Here is a 27,283-nt window from a genome sequence, read left to right as displayed (position 1 = left end):
TTTGCCTTCTTCCAAAGTATATAATATATATTTAACAGCACACAAGAAGACACCACTTGAGTTTCCTTTGTAGCCAACAGGAAGTATTTTCACATATAAAAATTAAAAATTTAAACTTTTAAATCATTAATATTTTTTAAACATAATACAGACTTAAAAATTGTTCAACATTAACCCATGACCCCGCCCCTAGCACAAAAATCCACCCCAAATCCAGAAGTCACAGTTTATTTTTCCTAAAAATCCCACAGCACTGAACTTGATCTTCACTTCAAGCTGATCACTAATAAGAGGCCCCTAACAGAAATCCCCAGGGAGGACCAGAAGCACGATCGACGCTGCGTCTCTTATCTACCTGGGCAGCACTGGTGCACCTCTGCAGTCAGGTCCATGAGAGTCGGCCCCCACACTAGGGTCCTGGAAGGGTGAGCTGGCAGCTTCCCTCATCTTCCCCCTCGAAGGCTGTCCAATTAGCACCTGGGAATTGACTTTTCTTGGGAAAAGGGTGCTGGTAACAGCTGTCAGGGCCAAGGCAATAGTGAGAAGTTCAGTTCTCTGCTCTTTGGATGAACTGTGTAAAACATTTCTTTTAAAAGACACAATGTTAAAAATATTAAGAAAAACGTCTACAAAATCTGGAGGGCTGCCTCTTCCTCAAAGGGTAAAGCTTGTGGGGTGGTGGGAAAAGAATTGAGGGCCCAGAACTATTACTCTGCAGCAAAAGATAGATAGATAGATGCCCTTCAAAACACGTCACATTCTTAAGACGTCTTGCTGAAGTAGCAAGAGCTGAGGGTGACTGTACGAGTAAGAACGGGAGGGGTGCCAACTCCTGCAGGGGGAGGGTCCTACTGTGCGCCCCACCCTGCACAAGCATGTCAGGCTTTAGGGCAGCTGCCATCGGTCCCAAGGGCATCAGGACTCTGCCTCTGAAGCAGAGCTGCTTTCCCGACTAACTTCAATCTGGAGAGATGGTAAGTTATCTAACCGGCTCTTCTTTTGGCGAGACTGTTCTTTCTCCTTAATCAGAGCCCCCCATGCCCTTTGCAGCTCAGAGTCATCTTCCTCAGTGCCGGGCGCCCTGGGATCCACTTTCTTCGTGTTTTTTTCTTTGGTCTTGGGTGCAGATCCTAAGCGAGTCCATAAACTACCTGTTTGGGTGAGAAGGCATTTCAGTTTTGGCAGTCAATGCTGAGAAACGGGGTAGTACTGAGGAAGCAGGGGCACTGCTGACACCTGATGTACAGGAGACATTGGGAGGTTTGTGGGACCTGCGACCAACCTCTTTTCCCTGGCTGCAGTCCCCTGCCTGCAAACTGTGGGAGATACTCACAGCTAGGGGACTTGTGCCCCCTACGCTAGGCATATTAGAATCACCTGGGAGGCTGTCGATGCTACATCTGCCTCTCCCTGGTGAGACTCACCATCCTGTGTAGTGTCATTCTGCCGGAAGCAGGCCATTCCCAGATCATTCCCAGATATAACATTCTGCAGATTGATGGGCCCGCTATACTGTAAACTTGCAGAGATTCTGCCCCACTATCCATTAATTTTTTTTTTTTTGAGGAAGATTGGCCCTGAGCTAACATCTGTTGCCAATCTTCCTCCTTTTTTCTCCCCAAAGCCCCAGTAGATAGTTGTATGTCATAGTTGTACATCCTTCTAGTTGCTCTATGTGGGATGCCGCCTCAGCATGGCTTGATGAGCAGTGAGTAGGTCCGCACCCAAGATCCGAACTGGCGAACCCTGGGACACTGAAGCAGAACATGCGAACTTAACCATTGCGCCACTGGACCGGCCCCTATCCATTAATTTTTTAAACATACTTCATTAATATCTAACAACAGAGAAATATGTGTTTAGAATTTCATAATATAGCCACACTATAAGGTAATTAAAAGCTTTATTTATAAAGACTATAACAATGTGGAAAAATGATTACCATAAAATGCTATTTGAAAAAAGTAGGCTATGTATATGGCAAAGACTGGAATAGCATACATGAAACTAAAAAGAATTTGTGTTACAACCTAGAAAGAAACAGGGTGGGTTTTTTTTCCTATTTTCTAAATTTTCCATGTTGTTATCGTCATGATGATGACGAGGAAGAGAAGGACGATGATAATGATTATAATAGAAGAGGAAAAATAATTTATTTTTGGCATATGCTGTTTCCTGCCTCCTGCTAACAAAGTATTTCTATGCTACACCCATTGTCCCTGCTCTTACCCAATTCCCATCCCCATCAGTTTTAAGTGTTACCAACCTGATTTCTTTTCCCGAGTATCAGAGTAGAGGCCTTTAATGTCTTGCCTGGGAACACCTAGCCTACTATGTACATCAGAAAAGGGCTCTCTCCGAATGACGGGGTTAGTACTAAAAGCCTTTTCTGGAGAATATGGTCTTTTTCCTAATCGCTGGCGTATATCTAGAAAAAGAAAAAAAGTACCACTGTGACAAAGTTGTATGCTTTGCTACCTGTACTGTCAACCTGAGATCTCTACAGAACCTGGTGCCAAATCTCGCCAAGTGAGGATACAGGGTCCAACACAGTCAGGCTTCTAAAAGCCTTGTCTCTCCATAATCAGTCTCGATCCCCCAGGAAATTCAGACACAGAGGCTCTCAGGGGAAAACAATCTCAGCTGACTGCTCCAGAAAGGAATTTCTAAGGCAGAATAACTGTTTGGTTTTTTAAGTAGAACTGAGCAGACGAAATAATTTACAAACATTTCAGCTAATAAGCAATACCGGAAGTTCCCTGAGGGCAAAAGCCACAATCTTTGAACATATAAGTTCTCAAGAAAGTTATTACATTTAACAATAAACGCAATGAGATTGGCAAAAAGCAAACGACCAAGGGAAGATGTCCCAAATCAAATTTGTTTTTCCCCCAATCCCCTCAGAAATCTGCCTGTCCTCTTGCACTCACCCCTAACAATAACAGCAACAAAAAAAAAACACGTTTATTAGCAAGTCATTGTGCTGGGGCTTTCTTATTCTTGCTCATTCTCCCAGACAGCAAGCATCCCCATCTTTCCAGTCCCTCAGGTCTGGGCCCCTTGGCTTTTCTCCCTTTCCTTCCTCACTTCCCACTGCTGAGTCTTTTTTCCTTCACAAGGTTTGACGTTCTCATCCATTCTGTCTCCACTGTCCTCGACCTAGTTCAGGCCTCCTTCCTTCCTTAATTCTCTACCCCACCCTACCCTGCCACCAAGTTATCTTTCTAAAATAGACATAAGATCAGGTTATTTACCACCTCAAAAAACTAGGTTTGCCAACTGAGATCCTATTCCCTCCCCAAGGCCTCGCTCTAAAGCCACTTTCTCTAAGAAGCCTTCCACAATTCCCCCAGTAGACCAACCTCCCCTCTCTGCTCTCACAGCCCACTACTTACAGACTTATCAGACACTTACTCTATCCTGCTTTGGAGTGGAATTATCTGAATGTGCACGCTCGCATTTCTCCATCGGAGTTCTGTGATGACTTTGCATCCCCTCCAAAGACTTCTAACACTTCCAGCACCTAGCCCAGGGCCCGGCACATAGCAGGCATAGCCAAGTACCCACTGTACGTGTATGTGCACGGATAAACTATCTAGTTCAAATTCTTAACCATTTATACAACCACCCAACTTAATTTCTATCATCCTTATGTATAAAGTATACCAATGACATACAGAATAAAATAATTGCTTGGGACAAAAATATTGAAAGCTAGTATCACAAAAGTCTGATTAATTTTCATGTCCTGAAGTTTCAGCGCTTAACCCCAAATTTAGAAGTGATGAGCCAGGACAACCAAACAGGTACACAAACGGCAATGTTATCCAAGAACCTATCCCTGCCCCAATTTGCTTTCCGGAGCTCAGCACGAAGCCCAGAAACACAAGTGAACACAATACCTGATTTAGTGCTGCTGCCGGGTGGCCGTGGACGTGTGTGCTGACGTTTTTCATCTAACAAATGTCGGACATCTGCAAACTTCTCGGGCAGCAATTTGTTACCAATTCGGTTTTTGATATTGCTTGTGGATACAGTATCTGCCCTCATGGAGTTCCTTTAAAAAATAAAAGAGCATAGTTAACCAACTTCAACTGTGGGACGATGCCCATGCAACAATCTCATAAATTTTAGTGAAAACAATTTAAGAAACCCAATCTAATATGGCCAGCATTCACTTACAGTAATTATTTGCTTACAAAAACCATCATCAGCCTGCTATAAAGAGGCCAGTCGGGCGAGCAGGTTCCTGAGTTTCCCAGAGTGGTTTCCTGACATGGCATCTGTAAACCATTGCAGAGCACATAACTGTGAGCCCCGTTCTCCTGGGACAAATGTTAACTAGAGGCCTACAAAGGGCTCAAGGCTTCTGCTCATCCAGGCTGTGATTTCACTGTAGTCAAGATACAACAGAGTCTATAACCCCCTTCTTTAAGGGGCAGACTTCTCTGTCAAAGACATCTGCTACCATGCTGGGGATCAGCATTATTCTGGCAGCATTTGCTATTGGAAAGTTCTCCAAAAACTAAAAATAAGGATGTGAACAAAGCAATACAAACAAACCAGGCTGAATGTTTTTTTTCCTTTTCCCAAATATACCACCAAGAACACCTAGAGAGAGCGCCCCAGACTCCAACTCTTTGAGTTGTGCAAATGCTATCTGCCCTCAGGAATTTGCTCATCCCCACTAGTCATCAAAGAAATGCATATTAAAATAATTGTATTTTTTTAATCCATGAAATTAGCAAAAACTAGGAAGAGTGATACTACCTAAGGTTGGTGAGTATGTAGGTAACAGGTGGTAATGTGAGTAAAATCTTTGTGGAAGGAAATTTAGCAATACCACATTTTAAAACATGCACAATTGTTTTGTGCAATAACTAGAATTCAAGGAATTTATCTAATTAGTGCAACAGTAAGAATATAGAAACCTAAATGCCCATCAATAAGGGATTGGTTAAATAAATCACGATACTTTCAAACAATGGATTACACACAGTTGAAAAAACATCAGATGTCTACAATACATTAAATGGAAAAAGCATATTGCAAAACAATATAAATAGCATGACTTCATTTTTGTACAAATATACCTATAATTTCTCCACGTGCTATGAATATGCATAAAACTAGCAGGAAGGTTATTCACCCAACTGCTTACTATCATTATCTTGGGAAAGGATGAGATTATAGGTGATTTTCACTTTGTATATTGACTATAGTTTTTATAACAAGGATCACTTCTTGTATACTTAAGAGGGAAAATCAGATGCTTTTATTCAAATTCTACAAAGGACTGAAATTAGAATAGATAAAAGTGATTGTAAAATGAAGAAGTTAGTAATTGGTATTTAAAATCAAATTAAAAGCCAGTATTGATAAAAAGGAAAAATATTTTTACCTAATATTTTTCAATTGAGATTCCACTTCATCAGCATACATAGTCATTTTCATGCTTTTCTTTGGTGAAGGAGTGGAAATCATTTTCAGTTCTAGATCATAGTCCATTTCATCAGAGTCTGAGCTGCTGGCACTGGACCGCCTAGATGTGCTCCCCCCCCGGGGCTGTTTGAGAGCTGGGAGCTCCTCATGGTACTCTACCACCACCCTGTCGTCTGCATCCATGTCCTGGTCCTCCTCCTCCTCTTCCTCCTCCTCTTCCTCTTCCTCCTCTTCAATGGGCTCCTCAGGAACATTCACTAGTCCTAAGGAATTTAACCAAAAAACATTAGGAAAAGCACTAAAACTAACAAGTCTGATTTTCTATTCTACATCGATAAACTTTTCCAAAAGATGGGATTCCCATGCCCAAGATTTTATTGGAGCAGTATCTATACTGCTAATCTGGTTACCATTCTGATACCTACAACAGAAAAATGGCTAGGTAAAGTATGATCTAGCAGCCTGATGCACTTTCACAAAGTTATCTAAAATACAGTCAATCATCATTATGCATAGATTCTATATTTGTGAATTTGCCAAATTTACTTGTAACTCTAGAATCAATACTCATGGTGCTTTCGTGGTCATTTGTGGACATGCATAGAGTGGAAAAAATTTTGAGTCACCAGACATGCATGTTCCCAGCTGAGGTCAAACAAGCAATGTTCTGCCTTCTTGTTTCATCTCTCATGCTGTAAACAAGCGTCCTTTTTGCAGTCTATTGAGTGCTACTTTTCCACATTTTTGTGGCTTTTCTTGGTGATTTCACTCCTTAAAATGGCTTCCAAGTGTAGTGCCAAAGCTGTCTAGTGTTCCTAAGTACAAGAAGGTTATGATGTGCCTTATGGAGAAAATACATGTTAGATAAGCCTCCTTCAGGCGTGAGTTATAGTGCTGTTGGCCATGAGTCCAATGTTAACGAATCAACAATATGTATTAAATAAGGTGTCTTTAAACAGAAACACACATCAAACAAGGCTATATATTGATCAGTTGATGAAAATGGTGTGACCAGAGTCTCTGAATGGTTTAGTATTTGCTATTTCAAGGATCATCATGACTTTATAGAACACAACCACCACAAATAATGAAAATCAACTGTACTTTTAAAAGTTCATGGGAAAATGCTTATAAGTGGAAAACGCAGACCATAAAATATATGTCCACAACAATTATCATTTAATATGAAAAGAGACAAATAGGAAAAATGTAAAATGAAATCAGTTGTTATATTAGAGTGCTAGCATTAGGGGCACTTTGCTTTTTAATTTCTTTAATATGAATATAAAGGTTATACGATGAAAATATCTTAGAGTAACCTAGAAATTGGAACAGTGTAACTGTGTAACAGAAAAGTACGTGCGTTATTAAGATGCAGATTTCAAATATACAATTTTGGATAAACGCATTAAATTTTTAAAAATGCATAGACTCCACCTCTCCCTGTCCTGTTACAACGATGAATGTGAATACGTTATTCCCTGTTTGTATGCTGACTTGGTTAGTTTTACAAAGCTTGTAGAAGATTCTACAGATTAGGTTTAAAATAAAAAAAAAAATCTTTATAAAACATAATGAAAATGTTCTTTACAAGAAGCACTACGAGCAAGAAAGAAAGAAGAAATGAAATGAAACCCAAGTCAAGGTATCTCACTTTACTGAGGCATTCACGTGCACATGCCAATAAGTGTAAACACTAGACATAGCAAGCAGCCTATTTTCTTTACCAAAGGAACAATTAAATTAGCTCATCTAATAAAATAATTTAAAACACTTTTTTCATGCAGACTGTGATATTAATAGTAGAAAAATTGGATTCCTAGGGAAAATTAAAATAAAACTTTTCTTAAGTCACATCTGGCCTCTTTTGTTAGAACAGCTTTTATAAAATCATTTGACCTCTTTGTATGGGCAATTTAAAATTAATCGTGACTTGACTTACTTTCCTATATGTTGGCAGAGGGTGAGGGCAAGGAAGAGAGGATGATAAAGTTTGGAACCTTAAAAGACTGTGTTAAGAATAAAAATATGATTTCGGGAGCCAAACATGTGTCTACCCAAGAGCTGAGCAGGCAACTACCGGAATGTCGGTGTTTATAGGATGTCAAGCCAACGTCATCCCCAATCAGGGCTCTCTTCTTGATCACATCCCGCTGAATGCGACGGGAATGATATCTTCGCTTCCTGCAACATTCCCAAAATAAGCACATGATGAAAAACCAACAAGGACCTTGAAATCCACTAATTAATTTCAACTACACACTGACGCAATGTTAGGTGCTAAAACAGAGACATTTTACGTGAAACAAACTCAGCATTTTCACACCGTTTACCACAGTTAAGAATCTTGAATTCTTTCTTCTTGTCTTCCTTTGAGTCCACACATTCCACTGCAGAATATCAACTGAAGGATTAAGAAAAGCTTAGGTACTATTTAAACTATTGTATTTTAAGGTTTTGGACTCACCAAGAATTACTAAGAATTCCTTTCATGCCTCCGTAATTTGGATTCCCATATTTCATGTAATACTGACTTCTTCTGGCTGCTCCAAGTTCCTTTTTGTCATCTAAAAATTAATTACAACAGTTACCTAGGATTTTCTGTGGGTGTGAAGACAATGTTGAAAGGTTCCAAAAAAAATAAATAAAAGAAAGAATGTTTTCCATAGCTTGGATCAGATCAGCACAATCTCCCAACAAAAGGGAAAGATGCACTATAAACATTCCCTAAGTGCCTACTAAAGCAGTGCAGTGTGGAGGGGGTGGACCAAATACAGACATGAATGAGGTTAAGGTGCTGTTAAGGAATTGACTGACTTCATAGAGAAAATACTTAAAAGAAAAAAAAAATACAATATAAAAGGTTCCAAGAAGCATAAGAGAGCTTCAGTTACTACGGGTGTTCAGAATCAAAAATGCTTCTAGAAGAGGTGGCATTTTCACTGTCCTCTGAGAGATGATACTTGTTTCTGAATGACAACACTCCAATAACACAGAATCAGGGTTAAAGAAACAGATCATACATAATTCCATACATTTTGTAAACCATTTTTCCAGTTTATCGTGATGTTCCTCAAAATGGCTTAAAGAAAACAGCAGAGCACCATGTATCTAGAATGCACTCAAACAGCCACTCAAATGAGTAAATGTAGAAAGGATCCCAGCTGTCAAGTTAAGATGCCAGTTAATAGAAAGGAAAGGTGGTCACTGATGACACGCATTTTCGTAACGTAAAGGTCTGGGACAGCTCCTTGGGCACTCACTCACTGCAAAGGACGAACACCAAGGCAATGTATCCAGTGCCATGGATAAACTTAGCAGCACAAACCAGTATGTTCACCCTACAAAAACACATGCCCACAAGCTCCTTGGAGAAATGGCTGATTCCAGATCTGGGGCAGGGAAAGCACAAGTTGAGTCTGGAAAAACAAGATGTTTTATTGTGCCACAAAGTAGGAAAGTGCTCAAAGAATCATGGAGGCATGTCAAAAGAACACAGCTTGAAGGGGCTCTACTGCCCAAATCCAAGACAACATGTGAACCAAAATAACGATAGTAATGGATGATGACCAGTTGAATAAAACAAGATGCCATGAGCCTAAACTGCATAAATAAGTAAATAAATAAATGGGTAAAAAGGGAAAGCTCTTTCTTACAGCAGACTGCCAACTAACAAAGAAATGAGAGTTCAAAAGTCATCAATGGATGCTAAAGCTATTGCACGGAAGTTTGATGAGCAGCAGGCTAGTTACATAATCTCAAAGTATCTCCCCACAAATATTTAAATCACAAATGGAAAAAGGGTAACTTTACAGTGGAGAAACCTGGCGATCATTACCTTAAGTGATAAAATTTAACCTCCCTGGGAATAGGACAAATAAATATCATGTCCTTCCTGATATGATGCATTGAAAATGCCACAACATCACTTCTGTGGTATTCTTGCCTAAAAGGCACAACTCGAATTTAATCAGGAGGAGACATCAGACAAACCCAAACTGAGGGGAAGTCTATAAAATACTGAGCCAACACTCTAAAAATGTCTCAGTCAAGGAAAACAAGAGAGAAGTAGTTCCATATTCAGGGAGACTAAGGAGACACAGCACACTTAAATAGTCCTCGAGTGGATCCTAGTTTAGCGGGAGAGTAGTAGAAAGAATAATCCAAATCTATTTGACAATCATCACCATCACCATCATCATCACCAAGAATTGCTAACACTTACACAGCACTCACCGTGTGCCATGCAGTTTTAATATAGAGAGTGGGGGAGTTACTGGAACAACTGACAAAACCTGAGTGTGGACTATGGATTAGGTAATAGTATTGTATTAACGTTAAATTTCCTGATTTTGATAACTATATCTAAGACAAAGTCCTTATTCTTCAAAAATACATATTGAAGTATTCAGAGGTAAAGGGTTGTCGTTTCCAATTAACTCTCAAATGATTTGAAAAGCCAATACACACACACACGCACATATATATTGTTAATGTGCACCAAAATCATCATGCATAAAAAGCCTTACAAATTGTAAGAGGCTTTTAATTTAATTCCTTAGAGAATTAGAGTTGAAAAGCACTATTAGCAATGTTCAGGAGGATATTGCTGTGACAAACAAAAATATATAATTTTAAAAAGTTTTCATAGTTCAAATGATAAATTGGCTGAAATGCACATGGGGCAAACCAGCTTTAACAGAAAATAACATACTTTAGGCAGAAATCACAAAAGTATACAAATAGCTAATATTCACTTTCAAAGTCTGAAATTCAACTCAGAGAGCAAGCCACCATTTCGTAAGCACAGAATATTACAGGGGGTGTAATATTGGAGGGACTTTGAGACTACTTGATCTAACTTCCGATTCAAAAGAGAAGGATGTCACTCAGCAATAAATCACTTTGATTAAAAATAAAAATCAGGGCTGGCCCCGTGGCTTAGCGGTTAAGTGCGCGCACTCCGCTGCTGGTGGCCCGGGTTCGGATCCCGGGCGCGCACAGACACACCGCTTCTCCGACCATGCTGAGGCTGCGTCCCACATACAGCAACTAAAAGGATGTGCAGCTATGACATACAACTATCTACTGGGGCTTTGGGGGAAAAAATAAAATTATAACTAAAAATAAAAATCAATTCCAAATATCACATTTACCTTTTGTAGCAAATCTCATGAATAACCTATTTCCTTTAGCAAGTTTGTTAGCTGGACGAAGATCGTTTCTTAGCAAAGATTCTTCTTCTACCTGAGATAACGTGTCCAACTTAAGAAAAAAGAGCATTTTCAATATAAAAATTAAAGCCTTTTTCATATTTATTCAGTAGCAAAGTTACCATTGATTAAGACAGCGTTCTACCTTAATAATACTCATTAGCATCACAGCACTAGTTCCTCTGTAGACCTTCTAAGTCAGAGGTCTTCCCTGACCACCCTGTCTACAAGAATAGCCTCCTTCATTCTCTATCTGCTTACCCTCCTTTACTTTTCTTCACAGCACTCACCACTTCCTGACTTTATATTAGGTATCTGCGTATGTGTGAACTGTCTGTCTTCCCCACTAGAATGTAGGCTCCAGAGGGCAAGGACTTTGTTTCACTTGATGCTATATCTCCAGCACCTAAAATTTGGTATATGGTATGCACTCAATAAATATTTTTTAAATGAACACACTTTAATATTTCCAACAATAGTACATACTCCATTAGGAAATATGCCATTACTTGCTTTTTCTTAATTTTACTGATTAAATAACACTTCAAAGTTATTTCTAAATAAAAGCATTTTCTTTCATACAGAAGTGTGAGTACTATTCTAAGATCTCAAGACAAACCATACATTACAGTCACACGAACTTAAAGGCCAAGAGCCTGGTGCACCCTCAGAAGGACTAATGACGAAAGCTACAGGAAGAATAAAACTAAGTCTTTAAGCCTTAAATAAAAAGACAGTTTTTTACAGTAAAACCTTACATATATCTTTGCCCTATTACTAACCTCTACATCACTTGAGTTCTCATCGTCAACTTCTCCTTCTTCAGCCTCATCATCATCTGAACTGTCTTCCTGCTTGTCTAAAATGGAATGTGAGGGACAAGATAACATAACACCATCTCATACAATTTAAAAGTCCAACATTTTCTCCTCCTATTTACTGACGATCCAAAGCATCATAGCTTATTTCAGAAATAACTGACGATGAAATGCCACATAATGCTCTGCACAGAAACACAAACTGACTGTGTAAACAACAGGACTTTTAGCCTGAAAGTCCCTCCTTTGTGTTCAGTTACCTTTTTTACTTTTCTCAGATGACTTGTCCTCATTGGCATCCCTGCTTCTTATCTTATCCAGGGCTGGCAGAGAGCTCATATTGATAAGGGCTCGTGTGGCTGTCATTTCATCCAGCCAAACCACATTACCTAAAACAAAATGTAAAATAAAAGGTTACATCACATCCAAATGGTAAGTTTTCTGAGAGCTGAGACTTCATCATATTCACTGATACAGCCTCATATAGCTACAGACTGGCATCAGTAAATGTACAAACCAACTCATGAAAGGAAGTACAGAAAGTATTAGTAAAATCTCTTTGATGAAATTAGCCTAGAGCTACATTCCCAAACTGGGTTCCACAAAATAATGGTCAAGTATTCCATGAAAAAGAGTTCTGTACATTACAATTGCCTGGCATACAGTGAGTGCTACGTAGTGTTAGCAGGTCTTGATGACGATGATAATTATCAAACAAATCTGGATTATCCTACTACTGCCCCTACAGGGAAGCCTTATGCTGTTCCTTGTCATTTGGACACATTAAATGATGTTCCCCCATTGTCAAGTGTGGGTGATGATGGTATCCATGGAATATAAACAACGGAGGCACGACAGCCACTTGACTTTGTAGCAACTAATTTAATTTGCTTCTTTAAGGAAAAGAATTTAGCAAGAAAAAGGTTATAAGAAGTCTTGTTTAAAACAGCATTTCTCAAACTTATGTTACCCTTATATCTCAGTTTGGGAAATTAAGGTCTAAAGATTCTCACTTTTGTTACTAACATGCCACATGGCCTTGGGCAAACAATTTCCCTTCTCTGTTTCTCAGTTTCTGATGTACCATGTGAGGTAGTTGAACTGGGTAATTATAAGGGTCCCTCTGACTTTAATAGCCTTTAGTTATGGTTTTAATGACTTAAATCAGGAGTCAGCAAACTAACCTGCAGGCCAAATCCAGCCCACCACCTGTTATTTATTTGTCTGTCTATTTATATCTGTACCAGCTTTATTTAGGTATAATTAATGTACAACAAACTACACATCCACCATGTTTTTGTACATAAAGTTCTACAGAAGACAGCCAGGCTCAATCACATATTGTCTGTGGCTGCTTCCATGTTACAATGGCAGAGCTGAGTAGACACGACAGACTGTATGGCCTGCAAAGCCCAAAATAGTTACTGTCCAGTCCTTTATGGAAAAAGATTTGCTAACCCCTGATTTGGATGGTGTAAATTAAGCAAAAAGAAAAAAGGAGAAAAATCTTTTACTCAGTCATGTTTCTTCTTCTTTCAATGAAAACCCTGAATCAACATTTTGTAAGAAAGCAGCTGGGAAAACCAGGCTGCAATCCAGGGTACAACCTAGTAGGTCAGCAAGCTGGCAGTAAGTAAAGCCAGACTAGAAGTGAGTCAAGACAAGAAGCCAGTAGAGTGGTTACCAGAGGGCAGGCCAGACTTGGAGTGAGGAGGCAAGTTAAAAATTACAGTTAGCTTGGGCCGGCCCTGTGGCTTAGCGGTTAAGTGGGCGCCCTCCGCTGCTGTCGGCCCAGGTTCAGATCCCAGGCGCGCACCGAGGCACTGCTTCTCTGGCCATGCTGACGCCACGTCCCACAAACAGCAACTAGAAGGATGTGCAACTATGACATACAACTATCTACTGCGGCTTTGGGGAAAAAAAAGGAAGAGGATTGGCAATAGATGTTAGCTCAGAGCCGGTCTTCCTCAGCAAAAAGAGGAGGATTAGCATGGATGTTAGCTCAGGGCTGATCTTCCTCACCAAAAAAAAAAAAAATTAGCTCAAAAGTTGGACAGTTCACAGGCTAGGGCAAGCAGGTGAAGTTCCAAAGCAAGCAGAGGTGAGAGGTCTGGTACAGTGTCAGAGGGTGCTGGTTTAGCTCTAGGTCAGAGACGCTGAGGAAGAGCCAGCCCTCTGAATAGCTATATGGCAAGTTGCAATGAAAAAGTTAGGCCTTGAAAACGCAGCCCCAAGTCTAAACCGTTGGATCTTCCCCTTTCTTGGGAAATTGTGGGTGTTAAAGAGACCTCAACCATGTACACTAGACTCAGACGCCAGCAACCAACTGCCTAGAGCGCTGGTCACTAACTCTGAGCTGACCTGGAATACCTCATGCAGTAAGATTTGGCAGACTCATTAAGGCACTCTGGTTCTCATCAATGGGCAATTTTTTCTCTCCTAGGCTAAGGGCAGAGCTTAGGCGTAGATAACCACGGATGTTCCTTGACTTATGATGAGGGTTATGTCCTGACAGACCCATCGTAAGTTGAAAATACCGTAAGCCAAAGATGCACTTAATACACCTAACCTACCGAACATCATAGCTAGCCTAGCCTAAATAAAATGTGCTCAGAACTCTTACATTAGCCTACGTTGGGTAAAATCCTCTAACACAAAGCCTATTTTTGCGAAGTGTTGAATATCTCTTGTAATTTATTGAATACTGTACTGAAAGTGAAAAATGCTTACAGTTGTAAGCATATCGGTTGTTTACCTCCATGAGCACGTAGCTGACTGGGAGCTGCAGCTTGCTACCGCTGCCCAGCACCATGAGAGAGTATCATATGGCATATCGCTAGCCCGGGAAAACATCAAAATTCAAAATTCGAAGTACTACAGTTTCTACTCAATGTGTATCGCTTTCACAGCATCTTCAAGACGAAAAATTGTAAGTTGAACCATTATTAAGTCGGGGACCGTCTGTAGTCTGAGCCATAATTATTCACCATCTGAGATGGCAAGAACTAGGGGCCAGCCCGGTGGTGCAGTGGTTAAGTGCGCACGTTATGCCTCTGCAGCCCAGGGTTCACAGGTTCAGATCCTGGGCGCCAACCTATGCACTGCTCATCAAGCCATGCTGAGGCAGCATCTCATATAGAAGAGCTACAACTCTACAACTATGACACACAACTATGTACTGGGGCTTTGGCGAGAAAAAGGAAAAAAAAAGAGGAAGATTGGCAACAGATGTTAGCACAGGGCCAGTCTTCCTCGAAAAAAAAAAAGAACTCAGAATCATAAACAAAAATATATTCAACAGAAAACTTGAGTGTACTTACAGGAGGTATCATCCAACCATTCAATGTGAGCTGGAGGATATTCTTTAAAATACGAAAAGATATCCTGGGTACTCATCTCATCTACTCCACAAATGTAGATTGTCTCCAGTCTCACTTTGGGGATCGCTAGAAAAACAACACACAGAAAAGATGATAGAATTTTCCCACCCACCATTGAACATCCCACCAGTACCCCTTTATAATAGTTCAGATAAAATGTATTTAGAAAAGAAGTATGCTGAAAGAGATGACAATTATTTCAAAAGAAAACGAGACAGAGCAGTTAGGTAAACTATTATAATTTTTATCACAGACCAACAGCATGTAGCAAATGATTTAATTCAGAACAGGCATATTAGGCTGAGAAAGATTAAACACATGGCGTTGGTAAAATACATGATACGTTTCCCAAAATTAACCTATAGTAATTTGTAAATTAAAGCAATCCCAAATTCAACAGGATTATTCATTGAACTTGACAAGCTGATTCTAAAATTTTTTAAATGTATGTCAAAGAGAAATGTGCAATAGTGAAGACAATTGAGAAAAGAAGAGACACTGCCCCTGGATATAAGCAAAGTATGACACTAGAGTAAAGAAATCCTACAAATCAATGAGAAAATGACAGTCCAAAATAAAAATGAGCAAAGGACATGAGCAGGCAATTCACACAAAAGGAAATACAAAAGGCCAATAACATACAAGAAGATGGTGGACCTCATCACTAATCAGGAAAAGGCACATTAAAACAAGATACCAGCTTGCACTGACCAGATTTTTCTTTACATTTGTATCTTTTAGCATCAACTGTTGGCAGTGTGGGAGGAAAAGAGCCCTCTGCTGGTGGGAGTGTGAAGTGGCACGGGCACTCTGAAGGGCAAATGGGGAGTGTCTATGACAATTGTGATTGAGCCCACATGCCCTACAGGCATAGGAATTCTACTCCTCAGTATCTACCCTAAACACATGTGGGTTTTGCAGAATAGCTCACACAGAGATGTTCACTGCAGCCCTATTTCTAATAACCCAGTAGTTATCAGAGTAATAAATTATGGTTTATCCATATTAAATGAATCATGGTTTATCCATATTATAGAACATTATGTAGTTAAAAACAATAATTTATTATATACCATGGAAAGATTCTAAGACATACTATCGAGTGAAAAAAGCAAAATGCAGAAAATACATACAATATGACGACATCAAAAAAATTAAAACATAAACACCACCATACATTTTTTTTTTTTTTAAAGATTTTATTTATTTATTTATTCTCCCCACAAAGCCCCAGTAGATAGTTGTATGTCATAGTTGCACAGCCTTCTAGTTGCTGTATGTGGGACGCGGCCTCAGCATGGCTGGAGAAGCGGTGCGTCGGTGCGCGCCCGGGATCCGAACCCGGGCCGCCAGCAGCGGAGCGCACGCACTTAACCGCTAAGCCACGGGGCCAGCCCCCACCATACATTTTCTAAGGGTACATATTTGTGTATACAAATACCTAGAAAAAGGCCTAGTGTGATTCACTCCACATTAATAATAGTTGTTACCTCTGGGGAAGAAGAAAGATTGAAGGCTGTGGTCAAAAAGGAACCTCAGCCTTACCAAGATTGTGTTAATTTTTCATTAAATACTGTAAGTACAATATCTCATTTAATCTTTTTAATTGTGAAATATGCAAATATATCAATAATACAAAAAAATTTTTAAATACTTGTATCTCCACCACCTAGCTTTACGCCTAATTTCTTTAAAATATTTGAGGGAAATAAAACACTACTTATACAACTGGGGCCTATGTAACTGCTCCACATCCCTTCTTCTCCCTCCCTTCTCCCAAGTAATTCTGTTACGAATTCAATGCCCATTACTCCCAAGTATGTTTTTGTATGTCATATACTACTTTTATTTAAAACAAATGAACTTAAAATATATGTGAATACTCGCAGATAAAATTTTTTTTTTTTTTTTTTTGTGAGGAGATCAGCCCTGTGCTAACATCCGCCAATCCTCCTCTTTTTTTGCCGAGGAAGACGGCCCTGGGCTAACATCCGTGCGCATCCTCCTCCACTTTATATGGGTCGCCGCCACAGCATGGCTCGCCAAAGCAGTGCGTCGGTGCGCGCCCGGGATCCGAACCAGCGAACCCCGGGCCGCCGCAGCAGAGCGCGCGCACCCAACCGCTTGCACCACCAGGCCGGCCCCAGATAAAATTTTTTTAATAGTTATTTTGTCATTTTGAAGAGTAAAAGATAGGTTTAATGGGAGCCCTGTAAGTGTGACCAGACTAAGTCAGGTGAGCACCCTTCTGCCAGCCAGACTGATGAAGACAGAGATACCATCAAATCTCTATTAGCGGCCAGCAGTGGAACAGTGAACAGAGGCCCAAATGAGACGGATGTCCACAACAGATACCCAGAGTAATTCTAAAATGCAGGATGGGAAATTCAGTTTGGCCCAGGGAGCCTTCTCAGTTCTTCAAGCTAAAAGCCATGACTTTGGAAGAAACAGATCCTATGGGAAGTAAAGAGATGGTCCTAAAGAAGGTTAAAAACAACAAGGAGAGCTCCTGGTGATAGCAGAGGGAACAGAGCGAGGATCAGGGAGAAAATATCTTGTAGGAGATTTGTTGATCTGCTAACAAGGATTTAATCACAAATGAGACAAGTAGAGAAAATAAAGACCAAACGAAATGACAAAAAATAAATACCAATAACATCATAGCATTGTTCTAATAAAACATTACAACATTAAAAAAAATCTACAGGTGAAGAAATAGCTTAAAAACAAAAGGGAAAAGAGTGTAAGGAACAAAACTTCTGGCCTCAGATGTCTATATTTTAACGTAGAAAGAACGGTATATACATCCAGAAATGGGTAATGGACAATCTTATTCAAAAGAAGCAGGTAAAGATATAAAAAAGAGATGCAAAAGCCGTATCACTGCACAGACAAACTAGTCAATCAGCTGGAGGGTAAGAAAGGTTCATTCTCAAAAGAGAACCAAACTGACTGACAGTGGCAAGATCCACTAGAGACGGAAACTTCGTTAAGCTCAAGATCTGATAGAAGACTGCCCAAGACCACTCAATACTTCCTTACCTTGCTGACAATGTCACTACTTAAAATAAAACAAAGCCACAAAGAAGGCATCTAGATTTATGCCCAACCAATGAGAAAGGGCTAATTGCTGGGGGGCAGTGAAGAGACGCACTGGGGAATGAGGACTAGACATTTACTGAGTGCTGACTACAAGCAAGGCAGTGAGGTCATCTTGGACTTTCTAATAAGAAGACAATGAATGACAGGTAGTAGGACATAAAACTCAAGTCTTCAGGAAAGCAGATGTTTTGAAAATCCAGAGAAAAAGTAGCCAATCCCAAGGCCTCAGATCAAAAAACTGGGGAGACACTGTATAATACAGTAACTCAGAGCATGAGAGGTGATCCCAAAGAAAGAGAAGACAGCAAAGCTGAGGTGAGCACAACTCACCAAGAATATGGGAGATTATTACTAATTACAAATTACTAATGACAAATGTAAGAGAATGAAAGCAAGAAATGAAAGAATCTGAAAGACTAACATCAGGCTATCCAGTTACATGGAAAATGCTGATGCTGGACTGTCAACTGAAAAGGGAAAAAGCAGTATGACTACAAAGGGAATAAAAAAAAGTTCACACCCAGAAAAAATTAGAAGCAAATACACAAAATGTTGACAATGACTGGGCTTGAGTGGTGAACTGTGGGCAACTTTTCTTCTTACTCTACTTTCCAAATTTTCTTTGGTGAACATGAATTGCTTGCATAACATCTAATGAAGAAAAAGTTATAGTTCAGGGGCCAGCCCAGTGGCGTAGTGGTTAAGTGTATGTGCTCTGCTTTGGCAGCCCAGGGTTTGCAGGTTTGGATCCCAGGCATGGACCTACGCACCGCTCATTAAGCCATGCTGTGGCAGGTGTCCCACATACAAAATAGAGTAAGACTGGCATAGATGTTAGCTCAGGGACAATCTTCCTCAAGCAAAAAGAGGAAGACTGGCAACAGATGTTAGCTCAGGGCCAATCTTCCTCACCAGGGGAAAAAAAAAAAGTTATAGTAATTCAGAGTAAATAGGCTCATCAAAAATGCTGATGGCTTTTTTTTTTTTTTTTAAGTGTTTGGAGCAACATCGTTTTGGGAAGATGATACAAGAAAAATGGCAGAACTGTTGATCTATTTTGCTATCTATTTTACTAATTGACAGCAGACTAGCTATTATTAAGTAAGAACTAAAACCCAAGATGGGTGACAACAGCATAAGAATTAGTTTTAATAGATTTAAATCTCCTAGTCCAGCATTACATCCCAATGTACTGTGTACTGACTCAAACACTAAGCTGCATTTTCAGAATTAAGTAGAAATTAGGTAGATAATCTCTAAAAAGTCACAGAGAAGGCATGAAGTACCTTAAAGCCTTGAGAAGGGCTAATCCTGTCTGATTTTCATAAAAGAGGAAAAGAGAAATTCCCAAACCACAGACTGAAAAGATTAATGTCATTTTCTGACATTAAAAAAAAATAGCTTATCAGACAGAATCTATGATCCCTTAAGATCAAGTCTTTCCCCTAAGAAATGACACGAGTTCACTAAGAAGCAAGTCACACTAACTTCTTTTCTTTTTTTGATAAGATTACCAGGACAAGAAATTCAAAGAATACCACAGATGGTGTTCTACCCTGAGTTCATTAAGGCATACAACCTAGTTCCTCATGACAATAAAATGAAATGTGGGCCTGATAATAGAATAAGACCTATAATTCATGGACCTATGCTTCATGGCATGATACAGGATTATCCTGTTCAACATTTACCAACAACTGGATAAAGTACAGAAGCCATGCATACCAAAATGAGTAGTACAGCTAAAATGGTGAAAGGTAGAGTTAAGATGAAAATTAACTCAATAGGCTGAAATGGAGTCTTGAAATCAATAAGATGTAATTTAATGGAGATAAATAAAAAGGAGTAATTTCTTTAAAGCGCCTCAAGTACAAGATGAGAAAGACTGTGTTGATGGGTGCAATTCCTGGGGAAAAGACCTGGGTCCTTTGGTTGACCAGAAGATGAATACAACACTATGAAATGGCTATGATAGAGACTATAGTAATAGTCCTGCCATACTCTCCGTGAATCCAACCATATTTGGAATCTACATCTTACCTTATGAAGGACATTTAGAAACCGGAAAGAGTCTAGAAGAGGGAGACCAGAAAGTCATGTCACATAAAGAAAGTTAAGGGATGGGCTACCCATTCCCTCACCTGAAGGGTCATTGTGCGAATGAGGAACCGACTTAATGTTGTTCTAAGAGTCACACAGTAACTAACAGACAGAAATTACTAAAAGCAATTTCTGCTCAACATGAGGAATCTAAAAACAGGACTGACTGCCTCATAAATAGTCCTTGTCCCATCACTAGGAAACGTTCAGGCAGAGGCCAAAAGACTATTGGGAACTTTGCCAAAAGGCCTCCAGCGCTTGGCAGGAGGTTGGTCTAGATGACCGTTAAGGTCCCTTCCAACCATGACAGCTTTGATCTTGGGGATAAGGACACCAGACCTGCTTGACACTTGCTACTCACTCAAGAGCAGCAAGTCACTCCTGATGCAGAATGGTCTAGTGCAGCCTATTCCAACTATGTCCCTGAATGCTGGCAGAGAGGTTAGGAACATAGGCTTCAGTCAGATCAGCCTTCAAATCCCAGCCTTGCTACTTCGAGTTTCTCAACCTCTCAGCACCTTAGTTTCCTCATCAGTAAAACAGAAATGATAAATACTTTCCCCTCACAGGGCTGTTGAAAGGATAAGTTAACCACATAGCAGAGTGAGTGGCACATAGTAAGCATTTATCAAATGGTATCTTTTATTATTGCTGGTATTAATAATAAAAAGAAGAAATAGCTTGACACCTGGTACGACTGCAGGAGTCAAGATGCTTATTCCAATGTCCCCATTCTCCAAAGAGGCTGGGCCACTTAGATGACTGCTTGGAAGACGGAGAACACCAGATGATGAAAATAATAACTAACGTTTACTGGACACCTATTATGTGCCAGACATCACTCTAAGAACTGTAACATTTGTTAGAGCCTCCCAACAACCCTATAAGATAAGAACTACTGTTATCTGCCTTTCCAGATGAGAAACTGAGGTTCCTAGAAGATAAATAATTTGCCCAAGGTCACAGAGCAAGAAAGTGACAAGTCAGGATTTGAATACAGGCAGTCAGGCTTCAGAACCCATGCTTTTAACCACACCACCAATGATTCTCAATCCTGACTGTACATTAGAATTACCTGGGGAGATATAAAAATAATAACTATTTCTGAGACCTATCCAACCCCCCAATTCTAATTTAAATTGATCCGGGATAGGCAACAGGGTTCTCCAAAGTTCAGAAATATTAACCTAGGCCATGCTGCCTCTTGGATGAAAAACAAGTCCTAATGAGCAACTCGCCACAGGCACATCTATTGCTTTTTAGGAATATCTTTAGAACCATGAGATCAGGATTGCTTTTCCAAAAAAAAAAAAAAAGTTTTTTTTGCTTAATTAAAATTTAACTCTGAAAGTGACCCTATTCAGGTAGGTTTCACATTCCCATTTTACAGACAAGGAGACTGAGACCTAAAAAGGTTCATTCACAAAGACTGAGACTAGATTCCAGGAGGACTTAGCACCCTAAAAAGCTCCAAGAGAGGTGGGAGAGAAATTTGAGTGGGTAATTAGGGATGCCTCACAGAGGAAGTGACATCTGAACCAGACAAAGCCTGGGGACAAACAAGGGCAAACCAGCAGAGTGAAAGGCATAAACAAGATCAGAGGCAAGATGTCACAAGGAATGCTCACAGGACTAGAGGTAAACAGGTGTGGCAAAACTATGGTGCTTTCAAGGCGGCATGTGAGAGAGGCCTCAGAGGTCTAGCTGGGCCCAGACTGTGCAGGCACACGCATGCCGAGCTGCACAACGAGCAGGCCAGCGTCCTTGGCCTTCACAAGACTTTTCCTGAAACACAAATCCACTCAAGCAGACTCCTGGAAACCCAGCCTGCAAAGGAAGCAAGGTCGTATTTCCAACTTGAACTCATCATGCAGAAAAAGAGTAAAGCAGTGTCCAGAGTTGAACTCCGCATCCAAGCTACTCTGCCCAGTGGGAGGGACTGAGGAGATTTGGGTCTATGGTCTCATATCACGTATTGTAAGGCAACAGCGCGAAGTAGTTAACAGCAAGGCTTCAGAGTCAGATAAACCTGGGTGCAAATCCTGACTCCACTTTTACTAGCTGCATAACGCTGGGCATTTGCCAAACTTCTTTGAGCCTGTTTCCTTCTTTGTAAAATAGGGATAGAAATACATTCCTCATAGGGTTATTGTGAGAAATGAATAAGAAATGAATATGTAATGTGGTAATTAACACAGTGCCTGGTAAGAGAGGAAGTTCTCAACAAATAGTAGCTATTCTTTCATTCATTCAACATGTTTTTATCAACCAAACAAGCCTAGAGAAACTCACACAGCAAAGCAGAGATCTTTAACATGCATTCAGAGGGCTACCTATTACGCCCTTCACAAATACCCAAATTTGTAAATACAACAGAGCAAGCCCCTGTGCATTCACTGACTTCTCTTAGAGCAGAATACGGCTATGAACTCACTAAAAAGGTGATAATTTTTCCTTTTATTTATAAATTGCTTTGGAAGACTAGGGCAGATTACTATATATGATAATTCAGGGTAAGTTCTAGCAAGCAAAATACCCTAACAAAACACAAAAATAGATCACAAGCCTGTATCAACAGAAATGTTAATGGCTTTCCTCCATCAATTCCAGTATTGCTCTGAATCTCCTAAAAGAAAGTCTCACTGTGACACACTTACACTACATTTAAAGGCAAAGGAAAGTTAACACTTCTACGATAAACGCAGAAAATGAGTAAGAGTCCATAGAAGCACAGGTTCTAATCTTAGCTCTGCTACTAACTGGTGACTTTCTCTGGGCCTCCTCAGACAAGACAATCTCTTCTTTTTCCAGCTTTAACATGTGAGACACAGCTAACAGCAGCTCAACTCTAAACAGGTCACCTCAGAAATGGAGCCTTCACAAGTCCCTTCCTTTGGGAGTATTTGGATGAGGACTAGACACGCAAGGCCAGGCTAGAAGCATAAGCCCATAGCAGGAAAATGTGGAAAAATTCCCCCCAAACACCCTGTACCTTTCTTCATCATGTCTCGGTCCAAGGCTACATTTCTTTGGGCAAGATTTACTTCTGATCGAAAATGGAAGCGCTTGGCTCGCTGTTCTTTCTTTTCAATTGCTTCCTAGAAGACATAGAAGTCAAAGAAGTAAATGGAAGAGGAAAGTTAAAACTCAAACACAACATGATGCACCAGTGACAACCCTAAAATAAATCGGAAGAAATAAGCAACATTAGGCCTTTAATAATTTTTGCAGAGAACTGGATATTCATGGTCAATGACTGCGAGGGCATACACTTATAGTGATGTAATTTGTAATAATCTCCATGATGATTCAATACCTATCACTATGTCTGGGGCATAGCAGGAATTCAATGAATATTTGTTGATTCAATGAGTAATGAATAATCCTTTGGCTCTCTGACATTTCATTTACTATTAGCAACCATGCAAAGAAATTACAACTAAACAATCTTAACATCCCAATTTGCCAGGTGGAGAAACTGAGGCACAAAAAAGTTAAAAGGTTTGCTGGAGGTACTTCAGCTAGAAAAGGGGCAGATCTTCTGATCTCAGTGCTATTTCTAGAAGCCCCACCACCACCCCCATTTCACATAGTCTGTGTGCATGGTAATCACACCTATCACATTATGTCTGCCTGAGCAGTCCACTCCCTAAAGCTCTTTCCTCATTTAAAAATAACATTGAAGCAAAGAAACTCTCTCCTCTATTCTAGGCTTGTGTCCATGGAATTGCCAGTTTTCATCTTTAAGTGACAAGAAGCATTGACGCTTCACTGAAAAACAAAGTAATCAGCTTTGTAAGTTTTTTTCCAAAAACTAAAATAAACCCAGGTCTGACTGTGGGTTTCTGATGGCTCTTAGGAACCCTTCCCTAATTGTATACTGACTTTGCCACACTAATTGAAGGTCTGAGTATAGAAAGCTTGTGGGGATTGGTAAAGCAGCAACACTTCTGTTATTTCCCAATAGCTATGCTAATTTTCTTCACTGAAGTCTTCCCAGTGCAAACAACTAATCTACCTTCCTTTAGTAACCACTTAAGTACCAATTCTAGGGCTACCACCCCTTCTCCCATAAATTTGTTTTATACAATGGCAAGCTGTACAGAGTCTACTTCTTTTTCAATTACAAGAAGAAAACATCTTCAATTTATTCTATTTTCTTGTCTGTCTAAAAGATGATCAGTTCTTTCTTTTGGCCTTTAAGAAATCTGAGACAAATTGAGACCCAGATAAAATACAAAAAAGGTAAGCATGACATATTTACTTTTATTTTTGCTTCCACACATCTAATATAGTAATATAGTACTATTATTCAGACTTATAATTCAAATTCTGTTCCGAATTTAAATGCACACATTAAAATTGAAAAGAATGTCTAAGTTGCATATCACCAATTAAAACAACAAATGTGTATTAACTGTTCATAATAAGGAAAATTATAGGTTTGGCTCTGTGAGGAGTTACAATGAAGCTGGTAATCTAGTAATAGCAATCACTAGATAAAAGGCAATACTCCTAGGTACTGAGAATAATTCAGCTGACTTGGCCTTCAAAGTTTAGACAGCCACACAATTAGGAAATCCTATTTTTGAAAGCCTGCAACCAGTGAGGAATAAAGACATTTACTAAAGGCCTACTATGTGCCAGGCATTTTTCATGTTTTGTTTCATTTACGTGGAAACAGCATACACATTTTTAAATAACGGACATAGCATAAAAAAAGCATTCCCAGTGCAGAACTTTCTCTTGGATGTGGTTAAGCACAGGCATCTAGGTAGGGTTATTTTATCTTTTCATGGATGTGAGAACATACAAATGCTGCCCGGATATTTTCAGGATGCATGAGAGCATCATTGTGTAAAAAGAAATTTAAATTAAATAAAAATTTTTTAATCCAGCAACAAAAGAAAAAAGGAGGTAAAGAATAATTGCTGTTCTACAAGTCTTAGGACCAAGTTCATTAAGTTCACCTGCTTATCAAAACGAATAAATAAATCATGGTCTGTCTTACCTTGGAGGTGACATCGATTCCAGTGATGAAGCTGCCAGCCTTGTTTTCATATCTTCTGCTTGTGTCCTAACACGAGGGGGAAGGGTAAGAAATGCTGATGGCAACTGAGGAAAAACTTGATAAAAGACAGCCTGACAACCGATTCCTTTTGGATAGTCATTCTTTTCAGCAATCCTTCCCCCACCCTGACAACCTCTTATTACAAGGAAGCCTGTCTCAGTGACTCCATGGTAGCAATCCACCTCTCTAACGAGAAGTCTTTCCTAGATCAGAGCCTGTCCAAAACCTTAAGTAATTCCATCTACTAAAGGTGTCCATGTAAATGAAAATCTAAAGGCTTCCACGAAAAATGTCTGGGATGAGGCACGGTCATTTGTCTCCCCAGCCCAGACTGAACAAACTCATCATGCTGGGCCACCAGGTGGAGCACAAGTCTTCACCAAAATGCAGCAAGTCCAGACTCACCTAGACCTCCTGGGGAAAACACAGTACAGGGCTGTGAAAAGATGGGACTGGGAAGCCGAGGACTCGAGTGGCAGCTCTGAGGTTCAGTGATTACACGACACCGTACAATTCCTTTGGCCTCTCTGGGCCTACGTCTCCTCTGTGGTGTCTGCCTACCTTCCTGACCTCTTTTACTGCTCTCCCATTTGCACTCCAGAACTTTCCGTTTCTCCAACAAAACAATCTTGTTCCCATCTCAGAGCCTTTGGGCTTACTGTTGCCCCTGCCGGGACCACTCTCTTCCAAACCTGCACACGGTTGGCTCCTGTTTGTCCTTTAGGGTTCAGCTTAAATGTCACTATTTCAGAGGACTTCCCTGACCATCCTATCCCATTCGGCTTCCTGCTCTGCACACCCTCCCTGACTTCTACATTCTCAATCTCATTAACATGTTTCGTTTTCTTCATAGCACTTATCACTATGGGAAATTATTTTTTTCCTTGTGTCCCCCAGCTGAAACATAAACTCCAGGAGGGAGTCTGATCTTGACCAAGTGCTTGGGGCTGTGCCTGGCACACAGTGGGGGATGCAACAAATGCATACTGAACTGAATGAATAAAGAGATGATAATGTCTACTTCACAAGTGCAGTGACATTTAAATGATCTAATGTGGTAAATGGTAAAACGCCACTACGTTAATTGTTGTCACCAGAGTCATTATCCTTTGCTATCTCTGTATATCATTTGTGATCCTACCTTCACCTTTTTTCATAATTTCAGTCTAAAAGCAAGACTTGCTGACATGCAGTAAAAAGTCGTTCGTGTTGGGCGAGAAATTAAGTAAATGAGAGGAGCCATGGAGGCCTGAGACCAGCCCTAAGAACCGGACAGAGGACCACCAAACCACAAGCAAAACACCTCTCACCATCCCATTGTGATAAGAGACGGACCAAGCACCACTGCCGGTTCGCTGCTGTTTTGGTTTCATTAAGGGTCAGATGCTGGGGCCCCCGGCGTAGGTGCCACACAGCAGTGGAGCTGCGCGGGGACAAGACGACCCTCGAGTCACCACAGAAACACCGAGTTTCTGCTGCTGACAAGTCCAGCCCTCCCAAGAGAAACCGCCAATGCAATGTTTAACAGACACAGCCCCACCAGCGCTGGACCCGCAGGGAGACCTGGATGCCGGCGCCTGCCCACAGCTCCTTCTGGGCCGCTCCTGGTTCTGTTCCCGCCCGGGCTCCCCCTTTATCTCAAGCCCCAGACAATCCCCGCCCCTCCTCACCCACCCCTCGCACAGACTGGCTCCAAGGGGCAGCGGAGGGGGTGTCCTCAACTGCCCCCCAGCTCTCCCCCACCTCCTCAGCCCCTCGACACCATTTCCGGACGCCCCGGCGTCCTTTCTCCCGCTCCCCGTCTCTCCTCAAGCCCGGGGCCCCCGCCCCCGGGCGCTCGCTCGCCTCTCCCGTCTCCTGACTTCCCCCGGCCCGGGCGCCCGCCGCCTCCCCTTCCGGCCGCTCCGGCGCGGGGCAGTCTCTCGGCGACCTCCCCCTCGCCCCCCGTACCGGGATCAGTTCCTTCAGCGAGCGCCGCACCGGCACGAGCTCCAGCTCGCCCTCCTCCACCTCCATGGGCTCCGGCTCGCCACGCTCCAGACTGGACTCCGCCTCAGGCGACGGGAGCCCCAGGGCCGGCCCCGCCGGGGCCTCCGCCTTCACCGACACTCGCAGGCCCCGTACGGCCGCCATCGCCGCCCGCCGGCCGCACCACTG

General features: G+C 41.0%; 1 protein-coding gene across 1 annotated transcript; it reads right to left on the bottom strand.

The window, feature by feature from the left end:
* NCBP3 (nuclear cap binding subunit 3) lies at positions 1 to 27,283 on the bottom strand. The gene is made up of 14 exons (XM_014789672.2): positions 27,077 to 27,283; positions 25,067 to 25,132; positions 23,048 to 23,153; positions 14,794 to 14,919; positions 11,734 to 11,862; positions 11,438 to 11,514; positions 10,599 to 10,707; positions 7,910 to 8,009; positions 7,523 to 7,626; positions 5,402 to 5,705; positions 3,903 to 4,057; positions 2,267 to 2,428; positions 989 to 1,151; positions 1 to 518 (listed from the first exon to the last, which is right to left on the bottom strand). The coding sequence occupies exons 1-14, from the start codon at positions 27,257 to 27,259 to the stop codon at positions 410 to 412; spliced, it is 1,893 nt and encodes a 630-aa protein (XP_014645158.1). The 5' UTR covers positions 27,260 to 27,283; the 3' UTR covers positions 1 to 409.

Source organism: Ceratotherium simum, chromosome 16, assembly GCF_057802395.1.
Source record: "Ceratotherium simum simum isolate JZ-2026a chromosome 16, ASM5780239v1, whole genome shotgun sequence".
In the NCBI taxonomy this organism is placed as follows: Eukaryota; Metazoa; Chordata; class Mammalia; order Perissodactyla; family Rhinocerotidae; genus Ceratotherium; species Ceratotherium simum.
The sequence above is the reverse complement of the archived record's forward strand: the minus strand, read 5'-3'. Positions and strand labels throughout refer to the sequence as shown.